General features: G+C 42.4%; 1 protein-coding gene and 1 long non-coding RNA gene across 2 annotated transcripts in view; one reads left to right on the plus strand and one right to left on the minus strand.

The window, feature by feature from the left end:
• The window catches only part of LOC144090009 (tyrosine-protein kinase fyna), a 16,503-nt gene extending 3,286 nt beyond the window's left edge, over positions 1 to 13,217 (plus strand). The window contains exons 2-12 of the mRNA XM_077621291.1: positions 3,713 to 3,984; positions 5,345 to 5,441; positions 6,425 to 6,523; positions 6,701 to 6,804; positions 6,969 to 7,118; positions 7,587 to 7,751; positions 7,836 to 8,015; positions 8,912 to 8,988; positions 9,321 to 9,474; positions 10,240 to 10,371; positions 11,050 to 13,217. Coding sequence (XP_077477417.1) covers positions 3,723 to 3,984; positions 5,345 to 5,441; positions 6,425 to 6,523; positions 6,701 to 6,804; positions 6,969 to 7,118; positions 7,587 to 7,751; positions 7,836 to 8,015; positions 8,912 to 8,988; positions 9,321 to 9,474; positions 10,240 to 10,371; positions 11,050 to 11,258 — 1,629 coding nt within the window. The 5' untranslated portion in view covers positions 3,713 to 3,722 and the 3' untranslated portion in view covers positions 11,259 to 13,217. The remainder of the gene's footprint in view (positions 1 to 3,712; positions 3,985 to 5,344; positions 5,442 to 6,424; positions 6,524 to 6,700; positions 6,805 to 6,968; positions 7,119 to 7,586; positions 7,752 to 7,835; positions 8,016 to 8,911; positions 8,989 to 9,320; positions 9,475 to 10,239; positions 10,372 to 11,049) is intronic.
• LOC144090016 (uncharacterized) lies at positions 5,354 to 14,515 on the minus strand. Its single transcript, XR_013305260.1, has 3 exons — positions 14,449 to 14,515; positions 14,162 to 14,307; positions 5,354 to 5,502 (listed from the first exon to the last, which is right to left on the minus strand). It is a non-coding gene; the product is annotated as an uncharacterized LOC144090016 (long non-coding RNA).
• Positions 14,516 to 14,588: the final 73 nt, after the last annotated feature.

Genomic DNA, 14,588 nt, shown 5'->3' on the forward strand with positions numbered 1-14,588 from the left:
CGGCTAATCTTGTAGCCTGGTGAAATGCGAGCATTGTCTTCTTGTTAATACACTGAATGAATTCGCTTGTCCGACACAAGCAAATATTGTAACTATTCGGCTGGGCGCTGCCGCCATAATGGGGATGATTGTGGTTTCGTGTCAACACGGCCTGACAAGTGACGCTCGCAGTTTGACTTTGCATTGCGGAGTTGAATAAGATCACGTTTGACGTCAGTGAGTGGTGGGGTGTGGGAGGTGTGACCTCATTATTAAGGGATACTTCTTCGCTTCAAGCTAAGGACTTGAAAATGCCTTAGAATGAATGCTGTATATTTGCAAAGACCAAATTGCAACAATATTTGCTCTTATTTTAGAGGGTAATCAATAGAGCAGATGCATGGCTATCGTGTGCGGTCGATTGGTCGGCGGTCTTTTGATCGCGGTCTTTTGGTCGCCGGTCTTTTGGTCGCCCGGACCGCGACAACGGGCGACCAAAAGACCGGCGACCAAAAGACCGGCGACCAAAAGACCGGCGACCAAAAGACCGGCGACAAAACAAGGTAAAACAACATGGTCATCAATAAAAGCCAACAACGGCCATGAGCAGTTTCACTGAGTGAACGTGTGAGTGTATAAGAGTTTGTACATGCGTTGTCCCTTTAAGAAGCTACGTCAGTCAGGGTCTTAACAAGTTCTCCAACAAAAAACAATAAAAGTCCAGGAAATTTGGAGCTTTTCTTTAGCCTAATAATTAATAGGGCATTAAGTATGACTAAATATTCATTCGCAGTTTGTATTTAGGGAATTTGAGCAACGATTTAAATGGTAATTATCAATAACCTTCCGGGCGACCAAAAGACCGGCGACCAATCGACCGTGTACCATGGCTATACCCACACACAGTTAGGAATATTGCTTTTTGGACGCCTTTTGATATTGTTTCTTTTAAGAGCTAGTGTAAAAAGTCATCATTTATAAGAGTTCAATAGAAAGATAAGATGTAAAATGGAAACTAGATCTCGACTTGATTCAACGGGGGGAAAAAAACTATCTTCCAGCGAGCCTAATGGCAAACCTGGAGACTTTTCAACATTTGCGACGTCATAAAATGCTTGAATTGTGCATTGGCATAATTCCTAAAGTAATGAGATTATTAGCACATTGTTTCACGCCAACAGCAAAATTATTTTAGTGTGCTGTATTTTACACAGTATAAATAAGACACACTGTGTGAACCTCCCTCTCATGACTCGCCTTTTAATTTACTATATTGATCTCACAGCTTTACTATAAATGGACATGTATCTTGTTACGGCTCCAGGCACGTGTGTGTAAATGCGCTCATGCCTAAATTAAGACTTTTATTTTAGTGAGTTCAATTCCATTTTAATTCTTGAGAAAGGCTGGAGAATCTGTCTTGGCCTGAAACTAAATAGGCGATCCTGTAGTCTTGTTTTTGACAACATCTATCATCTGGAGTACTAACAGACGTCGTTGTCAGACAACAAAGACACAACTAGAATTAATGTAAATTGGTGAACTCAAGTTGAACTGCAGCGTAAAAAGTAAAGGGTCTCCTGGCATAAATGAAAGATAATCCTCTTTACAGGCTTCTTCATGGTTTTAGAGAGTCACCTAATTAAATGTCCAATCCATTTGTCCCACTTCAAATGGATTTGTTGTTTATTGCCATCAATGTCATTCCGCTGTGCAAGTCTGTTTGTCGAATATCACAAACAGGATAGACCGAAATGCATGACAGCATTAACGTAAAATTTAATTAGGAAGGAGAACCAAAGATTTTCTGGACACTACTACAGTATTTCCGATGAAATACTTCATACATTTACATGTAAAGTCATACCAATGTCAATAAACCCTAAATAGTTCATTAGCTGTAAAGAGGTCAAGTGGGATGCGTAACATTTTAAGACTGGAGTATTATTCTATTCCCAGATTTGACCTTGAGAATAACATTGTACCCCTTGTAGAAGTAATACATGCTTTTTTGGTATCTAATAGCTTCTAAACTCATCAAATCATTGCTATCCTTAAGCTATAAGGCCCAATTCTTCCGGGACAAAAAGCTCAAATTAATTAGAAAGGAATTTGTCCAATGCATAGTGCATTTTACTGCATATAATTGTGTTGTACCACGAAAATAGAGTATCCTCAATACATTTCAAATGAGTGTTATTTTGCTAGTTTCAAGTATACATCATTTTATAACGGTTTGTTCCCCCACTTTTTTTCTCAGATGAGCTTGTTAATGACAATTTTAAGAGAATTAAACTATGCGTTCTTCCGTCTCTTGCTTCAGACTTTTCCTCCCTATGTCGGAAGACTGTAGTTGTGTTGTCTAAGATGCAGTTGTAAAGTTCAGGATTCTTTCTATCTGTTACATTTTAAATAGCGACCAGCTTTATCCTTCCCCTCGCACCGTCCCCTGGGGTGTGCATGGAACGGGGCCGAGGGGGCGATTTGGGCTGGTTTTCTCTTGTAAATGCTAAACAGAGCTGAAGGAATTCAGTCACACAATGTTACTTTTGGCTCAAACACTAACTCCCATTTCGGGGCTCCAGTGTCACCCAGGACATTCCTCGTACAATCCTAAGGGCTACTTATCCATTTCCTCTATAATTAAATTACATTCCCCTACATTAAGAATTCGAAACAAATCATCATGCTTTTTTTTGCACACTTTGACAGAAGAGTCTTAATCAAAGACGTGCTCAGGTTGGCACTTCTCCATCCTCAGCGACTGTAAACAATTTGCCATTAGCCAGTTCAACCGGCTGCTAACGCTGATAAAAGACAAACGACCTGTCTGCCATATGCAGGTTTTTTTTAAGCGGCTCAAATGCAAAAACACACTCTCATATAAGTCCACGTGTTTTTGGCAAGCGTGGCAGCCATGTGCCCACAGCCGGTGTGTGTGTGGCTGCGAGGGAGGAGGAAATAAACACAATTAAATACAATGTAAAGTCCTCCAGTGAGGGCGGCTGTGCTGCTAGAAATTAAAAGCAAGCCAAGTGCAGCCCAAAGTGGATTTTTTTCGCATCAAACTGATAAATAGGAGTTGGTGACCAATATTCCCTCTAAACTGCGCGCGTGCGCAATTGCGCACTACTCTCGTCTTCTCTGCGCACAGTAAATCATATGGAGCGCACAAAATAAAATCCCTTTTTTAGCTGTGAGGCCGACGCGCGAACCACTCATCCGCCGGGCCGCCCATTCATAGATATTAATCATTACATTTTATTATTACTAAATCATTTATGTGTAGTAGACATGCACCTGCTTATGGCAGGTGTGATACTGGTGTGTGCCCATAGCGAGCAATGATGATGTTGCTCACACCGGTACTCAGTGTGCTCAGGGAGATTGTCTTTCTGCCCAGACAAACAAAAAATTAGAGGGAACATTGGTTGGTGACACTAATACCTTCCAAATACTATATAAAAAAGAAAAGAGAATGATGGGACAATGTTGAGACAGAAAAGGATGATTCAGTACAGCTCCCACCACAATATGTTATACTGTGTAATTAGACGTGCAGTTTAATTTCAGTCTAATTGAAAGATTGTTCCAACGACCAGCGCCGAGCCTCCGAGTCAGGCGCCGAAATGAAGGAAGATTGAATCAGAATTTCCCCACTGGCGTTTGGCAGCCATTCTAATGCTCCATCTTTCCCCCCTCTTTCCCGATTCCACGTCTGTTTCCTCCTCAGAACCTAGAGAATGGGCTGCGTCCAATGCAAGGATAAAGACGCAGCCAAACTCACGGACGAGCGCGACGCCGGCCTCTCGCACCACCCCGGCTACCGCTATGGCTCCGAGCCCACGCCGCAGCATTACCCTCCGAGCTTTGGGGTCACCACCATCCCCAATTACAACAACTTCCACAGCGGAGGCGGCGGCGGGGCTCCGCAAGGGGTCACCGTCTTTGGGGGTGTTCACACATCCTCGCAGTCGGGCACTCTGCGCTCGCGAGGAGGAACAGGTGAGATTTCAGTGGCGGCAAGTAACAGCCACGCTCTCAAATAGCATTCTCAGCTATTTTTCATGCCTTATCTCAGTCACCAGGTACAAATAAATATGCATCTCTCCCCAAGGATTTGCCTCCTTTTTGCACACTGAGGAATTTTTAAGGCAATCTGTATAGTACATAGTTTTCATCGAATGACAGTATGAGGAATACACCACTGCACATGAATTTATGGACTAAAAATGTTTCAAGGCAGTCTTAAAGTCTTGTGTTTTAGCATAAACCCAAACCATAAACTATACACCAAGTGTCAGATTCAAACCCGAATCAGAGTGTCGCCCGTAGACCAAAAATGCTGGCCTGGGTTTCCTATTTATACTTGCTTCAACCACTTCCTCAAGGCAGAAAAAAACTCTTTGGAAGAGGCACATCAGGCAAAACATGTTGACTTTACAAAATTAAAATAAAATGCCTTCTCTCAGCATGTTCTACTTATAGTAGCACCTTGTAAACCCCTTTAACCTTTTCAGCACCGCCTTGGAGACACTCTGGCCTACTTTTGGGGATTGCAAATGATCTCAAACAAGGTCCGTCACAAGAGAAAAATTTTGTTTTGTCACGACCCGCCACTCCTAATAGATTCATCGAGCCAGCATAAGACAGATGTCCACTAGCTGCGATTTAACGGAAAGTAGCATGACCCAAATGATCGCTGGAGCCCCGCAAAGCAAATCGGAGAACCAAAAAGCAGAGACACGGTACTGCATGGAATTTTCAGGCACTTGTGTATATCCTGTTGATTTGAAAACATTGAGCCCATATGTCAAATGAATCCTTATTCCATATGAATAAATCAATGTAGCACCCTCTGACACTGTCCCTAATAAGCAATTATTGCTAATGTGAGCATTGCTTTTTCATTGGCTCACAGCGATTACAACCAGATGACATGGCTTTAGTAGTAGTAAGCACCTGCTGAATCGCTTACAAAAAATATATATATACATAGCGATGTGATCAAAAGAAACAATAGTAGTAAAGATCATAAGCCGCATTTAGTTTGTGAAGAAAAGCAGAAAATGAGATGAAAAGAAAAATAGTGTGGGAGGCTTTGACATTTTCTACCAAGTCCCGCATATGTTTAACATATGAACAGACCCAATAACTGAAAACCACAAGAAAAGCCTAACATACTAAGGACAGACTTGGCACAAACCCCATGAAAGTGACAGCAGACTAAACTCAGACCACCCTTGGCTTTTTCCCAATTATGCCCTCCAGCTCCTCCTCCAGGAGGTCCAGATCCTGCTGCCCCAGATGGAGTACTTCCATCTACAAATCAATCACTAATCTCATGGCTTTGTTCTACTTACAGGGGTGACGCTGTTCGTGGCTCTGTACGACTACGAAGCTCGGACCGATGATGACCTCAGCTTCAGGAAAGGGGAGAGGTTCCAGATCCTCAACAGCACGTAAGCTGAGAAACATCTGCATGACAGCAACGCAGGGCGGAGTTGCCTTTGCGTGATCAATCTGGACAGGACCACAAGCAGATGTATTTTGATTAAAAAGATGTGCTCACCAAACACTTGCACATGACATGCTATCTTCAAGAATTAGAGGACATTTTCAGTATCGTTTTTCCAGTGTAAAGGATGAAAATGTCATGTAGTATATCGTATTTTTCGGACTATAGGTCGCGCCTGAGTATAAGTTGCACCAGCCCAAAAAATGCACAATGAAGAGGAAAAAATAAATATTGAAGTTGTACTTTTGGGAGAGCATTTTTTTTATGAGAAGCCAAGACAAACATATGTTAAAGTAACAAAAGTAAAATGGAAAAAAATAAGCTGAATAGGCATTGTTAACATAACAGTTTGTAGATAACTATATTTTGAGAAAAAAGCATAACAGGCTATCGTGGTCAGACAGGAAAAAATAACATGTATGTTGCACTTGAGAATTAGTCACAGGCCCAGCTAAAACGTGAAAAAAAAGTGTGACTTATAGTCCGGAAAATGCGGTACACGTCACAAATAAATCTTTATATTTTTCAGACATTCCAAATCTTCTAAAACTCTTTTTTTTTTTTTAAACGGTTCATGGGAACACACTTTAGAGGAATTCAGTATTTTTTTGTTCTTGGTCTTATCACATGTTTCCGCTTGTTGCTAGGCAGTGTTCATAGGCGCAAATGTAAGAATTGGCATTTGCTCGTCTGCCCACTCATGGCTTAAAAAAGAGCCCACAACAGCACATTTATTTTCAAGTGAATGCCAAATTTGTACTAAATAATCAAAGATGAGATTTTAGACTAGAAAGCAGAGATAATGTTACTTTTTGTGAGAAAACCACTCTAATATGGCACTGTAAAGTCTGTCATAGGTTTTGTGTTGACTGTCAGTAAAGCAGGCAAATGCGCCGCTCACTTCCTGTCTCTCGTCATTCCCTTCAGAGAGGGCGACTGGTGGGAGGCGCGCTCCCTTACCACAGGTGGAACTGGTTATATTCCCAGTAATTATGTCGCTCCGGTGGACTCCATCCAAGCCGAGGAGTAAGTAGGACTATTTTCTCCCCTCTTTTATGGACATATATATATACGTATATATATATCAATGACAGTCGCATAGCCTGGCCTGTCATTAATATTTCAGGTTTCATCTAACATCTGCAATGAAAAATGAAAGATGGTTAAAAAGCCTGATGCTTCACAATAACTATCTTTCCCCAGCTGGTATTTTGGTAAACTGGGCCGGAAGGATGCGGAGCGACAACTGCTGTCCAGCGGCAACGCCAGAGGCACGTTCCTCATTCGGGAAAGCGAGACAACCAAAGGTACCAACCACCACGTGCCGCCTATTAAGCCCCCTGCCGTTCATCCCGTTTCAGACGGATTGCACGTCTATCGCCAAGAACGGCGGCAAACGAGTTTAATTAGCTTTACGCTCTAATTTGATCTCGGATGAGAGGCCCATCTTTACGTGTGCTCCCGTTTCCAGGGGCTTACTCCCTCTCCATTCAGGATTGGGACGACATCAAGGGAGACCACGTGAAACACTACAAGATTCGCAAACTGGACAGCGGCGGTTACTACATCACCACCCGAGCCCAGTTCGAGACGCTTCAGCAGCTGGTGCACCATTACTCTGGTAAGCTTTGGCCAAGAGTCCGCCTTGGGGCCGACGCCAAAATTGCAGTACTCAGACGTTTGGTCGAAAGACGTTTGGTCCCCGGACGTTTGATCGACCGGACGTTTGGTCGACCGGCCGTTCGGTAGAACGGACGTTTGGTAGGACGTACGTTTGGTAGAATGAACGTTTGGTCGCCGGGTTGTTGCTGTTGAAACCAGCTCTCAAAATTATAATCATGAGAGAGAGAGTGAGTTTAATATCTAAATATCTAATATCAAAATATCAACAGTAAACTCTCTGTCATAATTTGACAGCGAGCGAACCCGGCGACCAAACGTCCGTTCTACCAAAAGTCCGGTCGACCAAACGTTCGGTCGACCAAACGTCCGGGGATCAAACGTCTTTTAACGAAACGTCCGGTCACGCAAAATTACAGTCAAAGCTTCCCACATGCGTGAGTGACGCCTTCCTGTCTCCGTCCGGCAGCGAGGGCGGCAGGTTTGTGCTGCCGGCTGATCGTGCCCTGCCACAAAGGCATGCCCCGTCTGACAGACCTGTCCGTCAAGACCAAAGACGTGTGGGAAATCCCACGGGAGTCACTGCAGCTCATTAAGCGTCTCGGCAACGGACAGTTTGGGGAAGTCTGGATGGGTAAGTGTCAATTAATGTTTTCTTTTTCTTGTTACTGGGGTTGTATATTTGCTTTGTTAATCTGAGATCATTGTAATTTCCCAGGCACATGGAACGGCACCACCAAGGTGGCGGTGAAGACCCTAAAGCCAGGCACCATGTCTCCCGAGTCTTTCCTAGAGGAAGCGCAAATCATGAAAAAGCTGCGGCACGACAAGCTGGTCCAGCTGTACGCCGTGGTTTCGGAGGAGCCCATCTACATCGTCACGGAGTACATGAATAAAGGTAAGGCATAACCGCATCAATATTATATCGTTGAGCTCGTCCCCACGTGTCATCTATCTACATAATTCATGGAAGCACACGAAGCAAGCAGTAGGGGTCTTCCGCATATAGAACGTCGCTGAGGCAGACTTGACTATAGCGATGGAAGCAGGTGGGCTTCCCAAGTGTTTATATTCAAAGGCACGCAAGGTGAATTCAATTCCACGGCAGCTTGGATTGCTCGCGAACTGGTAAAAGAATAGAAAAACCAGTGTACAGACATTTTTGTTGTTGATATTGGTCCGGGCTATCTGTCATGGTACCCGTTGAAAAGTTCAATACCAGGCAAAATGTTATGTTATCTTTTTGCAAATGGATAAGTGGTTGTGTGAAAGACAGTTTAAAAAATTCACTGTCGTGTCATTTGAAATTTATCCCATATGATACGGCTCAGTCAAAGAAATTGTAAAGGAACGACGTCTGTTTGCAAGTTGAGGGAGGGAGTTTGTGTCAGGGAGGTGCGCGCTGAGGAGAGGTCATGGAAATGTACAGTGCAGTCAAGTACATTTTAACGCTTCCCATATGGTATCATTTAGCAAGTTAGTGAATGCGGCAAAGTGGTGTGGAGGAACTTTAACGGAACAAACATAGTGACGAGTTGCATTCAATTAAACACCTTTCAAGTCAAGTCAACTATTATTCTGTGTCTGTCTATTTATCCATTTGGTTTTTCTCCACCCCTTGCACATGCTTTTTTGGTATAAAAGAATGTGAATATTACGTGAATTGTCAAGACGTGTCACATAGTAAAATCTGCATGACAGGTCTGTAATAGCGGTAAGACAATATATTGATATGGTGATGTATAATAGCACAAAAGATAACAGAGGAATAATGTTATGTTTTCTGAATTGCAGGAAGTTTGTTAGACTTCCTTAAAGACGGCGAGGGACGAGGCCTGAAACTTCCAAATCTGGTGGACATGGCGGCTCAGGTATGACATCATAATTACAACTTTCTTCTAAATGTGAGACAAAACAGGATATACCAAAATACTTCTGTCACATTTAAAGGCATTTAGCTTAGCCAAGAAAATATTGTAAGAAACCATAAACTTGATGGATTTCTAATAGAATACTGTATATAAAGGACAACAGGATAGATAACAATAGTTGGCCATTTATGCACTACTTCTAAAAGCCCAAGTCTAACAACAACAAAAGAGAGAGTAGCGTCTGTGTTTGAGTTTTTGAAGGTTTTCAGCATTAATACTTTGAAAGCCATTCCCTGATACGATGAAAGGAATTAAAAGAGTGGACTTCCCAGGTGGCAGCTGGCATGGCGTACATCGAGAGGATGAACTACATCCACAGAGACCTGCGCTCTGCCAACATCCTGGTCGGAGACAGTCTGGTTTGTAAGATTGCTGACTTTGGTCTGGCCAGGCTGATTGAGGACAACGAGTACACCGCCAGGCAAGGTAGAATACGCTGATGAAAGTGGACTCGTTCAACCTTCTCGTGAAAATGAAGGGGGAGTCATAGAAGATATGTTTGTGTTTTGGGGCTATACGTTCACAAATGAGGTAGTGATTTGTCATAGTCGAAGATCGCAAGCACCACAAACTGAACAAATAGATGCAAACGCATGTTTGTGTCTGGAAAAATGCAAAGAAATGCTTTTTTTTGGTCGTTGAGGACATGGACTGACTTAAAAATGCTTTGCTGTCCAACCTTAACAGTTCAAATGGATCTATTGGCATTATTGAAGGCTAATGAGTTAAAATAGTACTTTAAAAGTAGTAGTAGTAAGTAGAAATATGTACACTCTGAACTTGGTTAAAAGGTTACATTGAATTCAAGTTTTGAATAAGTTATGCTAGTATATGGATTGGTTTGTTGTTGCTTTGAACCTTTATTATCTGTATAGGCCCTTCCCTAAATAACAAATGGTGCCATCATTGCGGGATCTTACAATCATTTTTCAGCAATTATAAGTTAGAGGAAATTAATGAACTCATTGACTCCCATAAACGAACTAGAGTTACTCTAAAAATGAACCACAATTAACTTTGGTGTATTACCACTTCTCAATTTAAAGAAACCACATCAACAATCTTCCTACAGCTGCAATAGCTCGAAATGTCACAAATCTACTGACGTCCAATCTGTTCAAACAATACACACCACAAAGATTTGCGATACTTGAATTTAATAAAAATAAACTTGTCCATTTGTTTTTTTAGGTGCAAAGTTTCCCATTAAGTGGACCGCACCCGAGGCGGCGCTCTACGGAAAGTTCACCATCAAATCCGACGTGTGGTCCTTCGGCATCCTGCTCACGGAGCTCGTAACCAAGGGCCGGGTGCCTTATCCAGGTACGTGCGGCGTGCCATTTATTCTTTTTATGTGGCCTCTTTTCATATGCATACATTGAAATCCAACGAGGCATGCGGTGCTAAAAACAGGCCGCCATCTTGCATTATGCAAGGCAATTCGTGTGATAAAAGATACCGTATTTTCACGACTATAAGGCGCACTTAAAAGTCTTAAATTTTCTCCAAAATAGACAGGGTGCCTTATAATCCAGTGTGCTTTATATATGGAAAAACAATTAAAATGTGTCATTCATTGAGGGTGCGCCTTATAATGCGGTGCGCCTTATAGTCGTGAAAATACGGTATGCTCGTAGTCCAGGTAAATGTTGGGGTTAATCCCCATTCCTAGTTGTTATTCGCTCCCCTTCTGGTACTCCATTTAAACAGATAACACTGCCAAAAATGGCTGCGAGCGAATCCGAAAGCGGTTCAACCCTCTAAAAATAGACGGTGGACCATTTTCCGCCCGGCGCTCTAGTGAGTTTTTCATGAATGATTAAATGTGGAACCTCATGCACTTTATTCCTGACTCGGAAGAAATCATACAGTTACGATGCCGTGGACACGGTTGGTCCGATCAGGACAAGGTTGCAATGTGGCAGTGTCATTAATATAAACGTCATAAAAGTCATTAACTCAAGGTCAAGGTTTGACACGAACTACCCTCTCTCGACGCAGGCATGAACAATCGCGAGGTGCTGGAGCAAGTGGAACGGGGCTACCGTATGCCTTGCCCGCAGGACTGCCCCACGTCGCTCCACGAGCTCATGGTACAGTGCTGGAAGAAAGACCCCGAGGAGAGGCCCACCTTTGAGTACCTTCAGGCCTTTTTGGAGGACTACTTCACCGCCACAGAGCCTCAATACCAACCGGGAGATAACCTCTGAGTGGCTTTCCCCAACTGGCCACCGGAGGGAAGCACACACCGTTCTTATCCCCGATTCTCGCAGCAAGGTGACTTCGAATCTCGTCTACCGCTTTTTCCAGGCGTCATTTCACACCCACGCGAACACACACCCACAGAATACACACAGAAAAACCAACGACTATCAGAAAGGAGATGGACCCGCCATGGATGCGCAAAGACGATGATGAGCGGTGTAACTTGTACGTAGTGTAAATACAAAAATGGCTTGTTTACTTATTATTTCTATAGGTTTCATTCCGCATTCTACTTTTTGATATTTTTGGAAACAATTCATCCGAGATGCATTGCAGGAAAGATTGTCGGGGGACTGAAAACTCAGCTCACGTTGATAATATCATCCTAATGTAAGATGAAGAATTCCTCCCACTTACAGAATCCCTGCAATTGTGTGAAATTGTTAATGCCTTGTTTAACTTCCTGTTTGGCCAAGTTCTCTAGTAGGATTTCTCAAAGTACGAGCACCAGAATTCCCACAAATTGGAATTTTGTCTTAAAGACGGGTAAATTATAGACGTGTCCAAATTTTTTTTTGAACCTGGTGTCAAGGGTTGTTGATTAATGTACTGTTTATTCATCTATCACATCTAACTATCTGGGGGCTCATGAAATTTCCAGAGGTGTTGTTCAAAGCCGTTATAGTACTATTTTTTTCTAATGGAATACAGACACGTGTAAACTGGTTTGTTTTGAACAATATTGAGACCTCCAAAAATTGTATATAATGATTCGAAGTGGAATTATTATTGAGTTCCAAAAGTTACAATTTGTGGCCCTTTCTTAAAATAATGAAAACTCAAATCCCTTATAATTTTTGCACCAATCGTCCAAATTCTCATTTGGAATAATTGGATAAAATCTTCCCAAATAGTCCTTTTGATGGACAACCAAAAATAGCCAGAATGTCCCTATTTAAGTCAAAGGCTCATTAAACTTTTTTTGTGGGTTTACCTGTGATACACAAATTCCCGGTTTGTAAACCAGACTTGTTCACAGGACTCATTTTTCACAAAATCTCAATCTTTGAGTACTCTTATAAGCGATCAAAATGCCATTAAAACTTCAGGCCAAATTAACAGTCATTTCAGTTCTGGCTTCTTGAGATTTTTTTTAGTTTTGGGGCTGAAAAACCCAAATCTCTAAGCACGTCTGTCTGAGGGATTTCTGGAAATGACCAAAATGACCTTAAAATTGCCCCCTCCACTCCCGTGTCGTTTCGGTCATGGCTTCTGAGACTTTTTGTGGGTCTGTCCACGATACACATCTATCAAATTTCCCGTTGCCCGGGCTTGGGGGCTGATTTTTTCGGGGTGTTTTCTACTAGGTTAATGAAATAGTAATGCTACTACTAATGCTACCGCTCCTCCTGCTTTTTCTCAAGGAACTATGACATACTATAACACCTGTTCTTGCCTTTTTCCTCTGTAAATGGACTCTTCTATTGTAAGGCAGGGTTTCACAAACTGGATACCTACGTAAATTGAGAATATACATAAAAGACAAAAAAATTATCAAGCACACGGCGTGACAAATTGCATTTTCAGTCCCGTCGCCCCAGTTTGGGCAACCCTGCCTTAAGGGAATGCCTTCTACTAATTGCCTAGTGAACTCTTCCACCAACACAAAGTGCAAATGCAAGCATTTGAGCAACCATGCAAGCAAATATAAATAAATAAAAAAACACAAAAAAAGGAAAAACTGCCACTCAAAGAATGCCAAACATGCGTTCTAGACCAAACATGTTTACATCCTTTCAGAAAACCTTGTGCATTGACTGACGCCTGCAGCGCTTGGGAGCGTCCCATGCCAACCCTTCTTGTGTGTGTCTATTACGTTGCTTTTTCCGTTGTTATAATTTATTGTCTCTGTCTTATTAAATGGACATGGTTTGAAATAAAAAAAAAACAGCCTTGTCATCTGCCAGCAAGTGTCTTCTTTTTACAGTCGTTTGGTTTTCCTGCGCTTAGGGCTGATCATCTGTCACTTAAAGACGACAAGACTGCAGTCTGTATGCAAATCGTCCACCAGTCACAGCAAAGATGAGTGGCTTCTAATTGCTTGTCATGACTGGTCGTAGGTATTACTTGGGTCACATCTAATAATGATTCAATAATGATACCTAGCTGTAAGGTATCGGCCAATTCTCTACCGATGCCACATTTGGAAAATATATGCATATGTACTTTTTTCATTCATTTATTTATTTATTTTTCAACACCCTGAATTGGTTGCCAGCCAATTGCAGGGCACAACGAGACAAACAATCATTCGCACTCACACATACGGTACACGGTCGATTGGTCGCTGGTCTTTTGGTCGCCGATCTTTTAGTCGCCGGTCTTTTGGTCGCGTTGTCGCGCTCCGGGCGACTAAAAGACTGCGAGCAAAAGACCGGCGAACAAAAGACCGGCGACCAATCGACCGCACACGCACACATACGTACCTAGAGACCATTCAGAGCAGGGGATGCCCGAAAATTTGCTACAAAAATCTACTTTTCAAACACCCAACCTCCCACGAGCTATCTTTGCATTTATGAATATCAATAAAACTCGTATCACTGAATAACCCTTCTCCATTGCGGTTCACGCTTCATTAATTCAGTGCATTGTGGGGTTTTAAAACATAATCATCACAAAAAACTAAAAATGCGTTGTTTCATGTTGAAGTACAAGACAGTTCCTTTACAGCTACTCATTGAAATCTAAACTTTTGTGTCATTTCACAGCAAAAAGATAAGATAAGATTCAGTATCGGTGCAACACTAGTTTTTTTTCCGTATTAGTATTATTTAACCTTCAGGGAATTAAGCTATTTCTCAGTGTTTCAGAAGAAGTAGAAAGCCAAATAGGCTGCAACACTCACGTCAAAGTGGGCCCAAGTTGTAATTAGATGGCATGTTAGTAAATAACATCACGGCTTTGTCTCCAGCCTCGAAGCATTCCCAGACAATCTGGCTTGGCAACACGCTCAGGTGTTTGCAGGTGTCAAGAATTTGCATATAGGAGCACCTGAGAACATAGCAAACAAACAGCAGCATCCACTACATAAGCACGTGTAAAGAATTCGGAGGCTCGTCAGGGTGGCGACGGGCGTCGTGCAGCGAGGGTTTACAAATTTGAGCAAAATCTTCACGCAAGTAAGGAACTTACCTGAGGAGTGCGATGATGGTGGGTTTTGGGCTTTCATAAATTCTGTCCTTGTCAGAATGGAGGATGTACGTGCTTGGAATGAGGAAGAGGAGCAACTTGAGCCTCCTTTGCCGCTTAAAACTGAGGATGAGGAAAGGATG

Source organism: Stigmatopora argus, chromosome 15, assembly GCF_051989625.1.
Source record: "Stigmatopora argus isolate UIUO_Sarg chromosome 15, RoL_Sarg_1.0, whole genome shotgun sequence".
Lineage (NCBI taxonomy): Eukaryota > Metazoa > Chordata > Actinopteri > Syngnathiformes > Syngnathidae > Stigmatopora > Stigmatopora argus.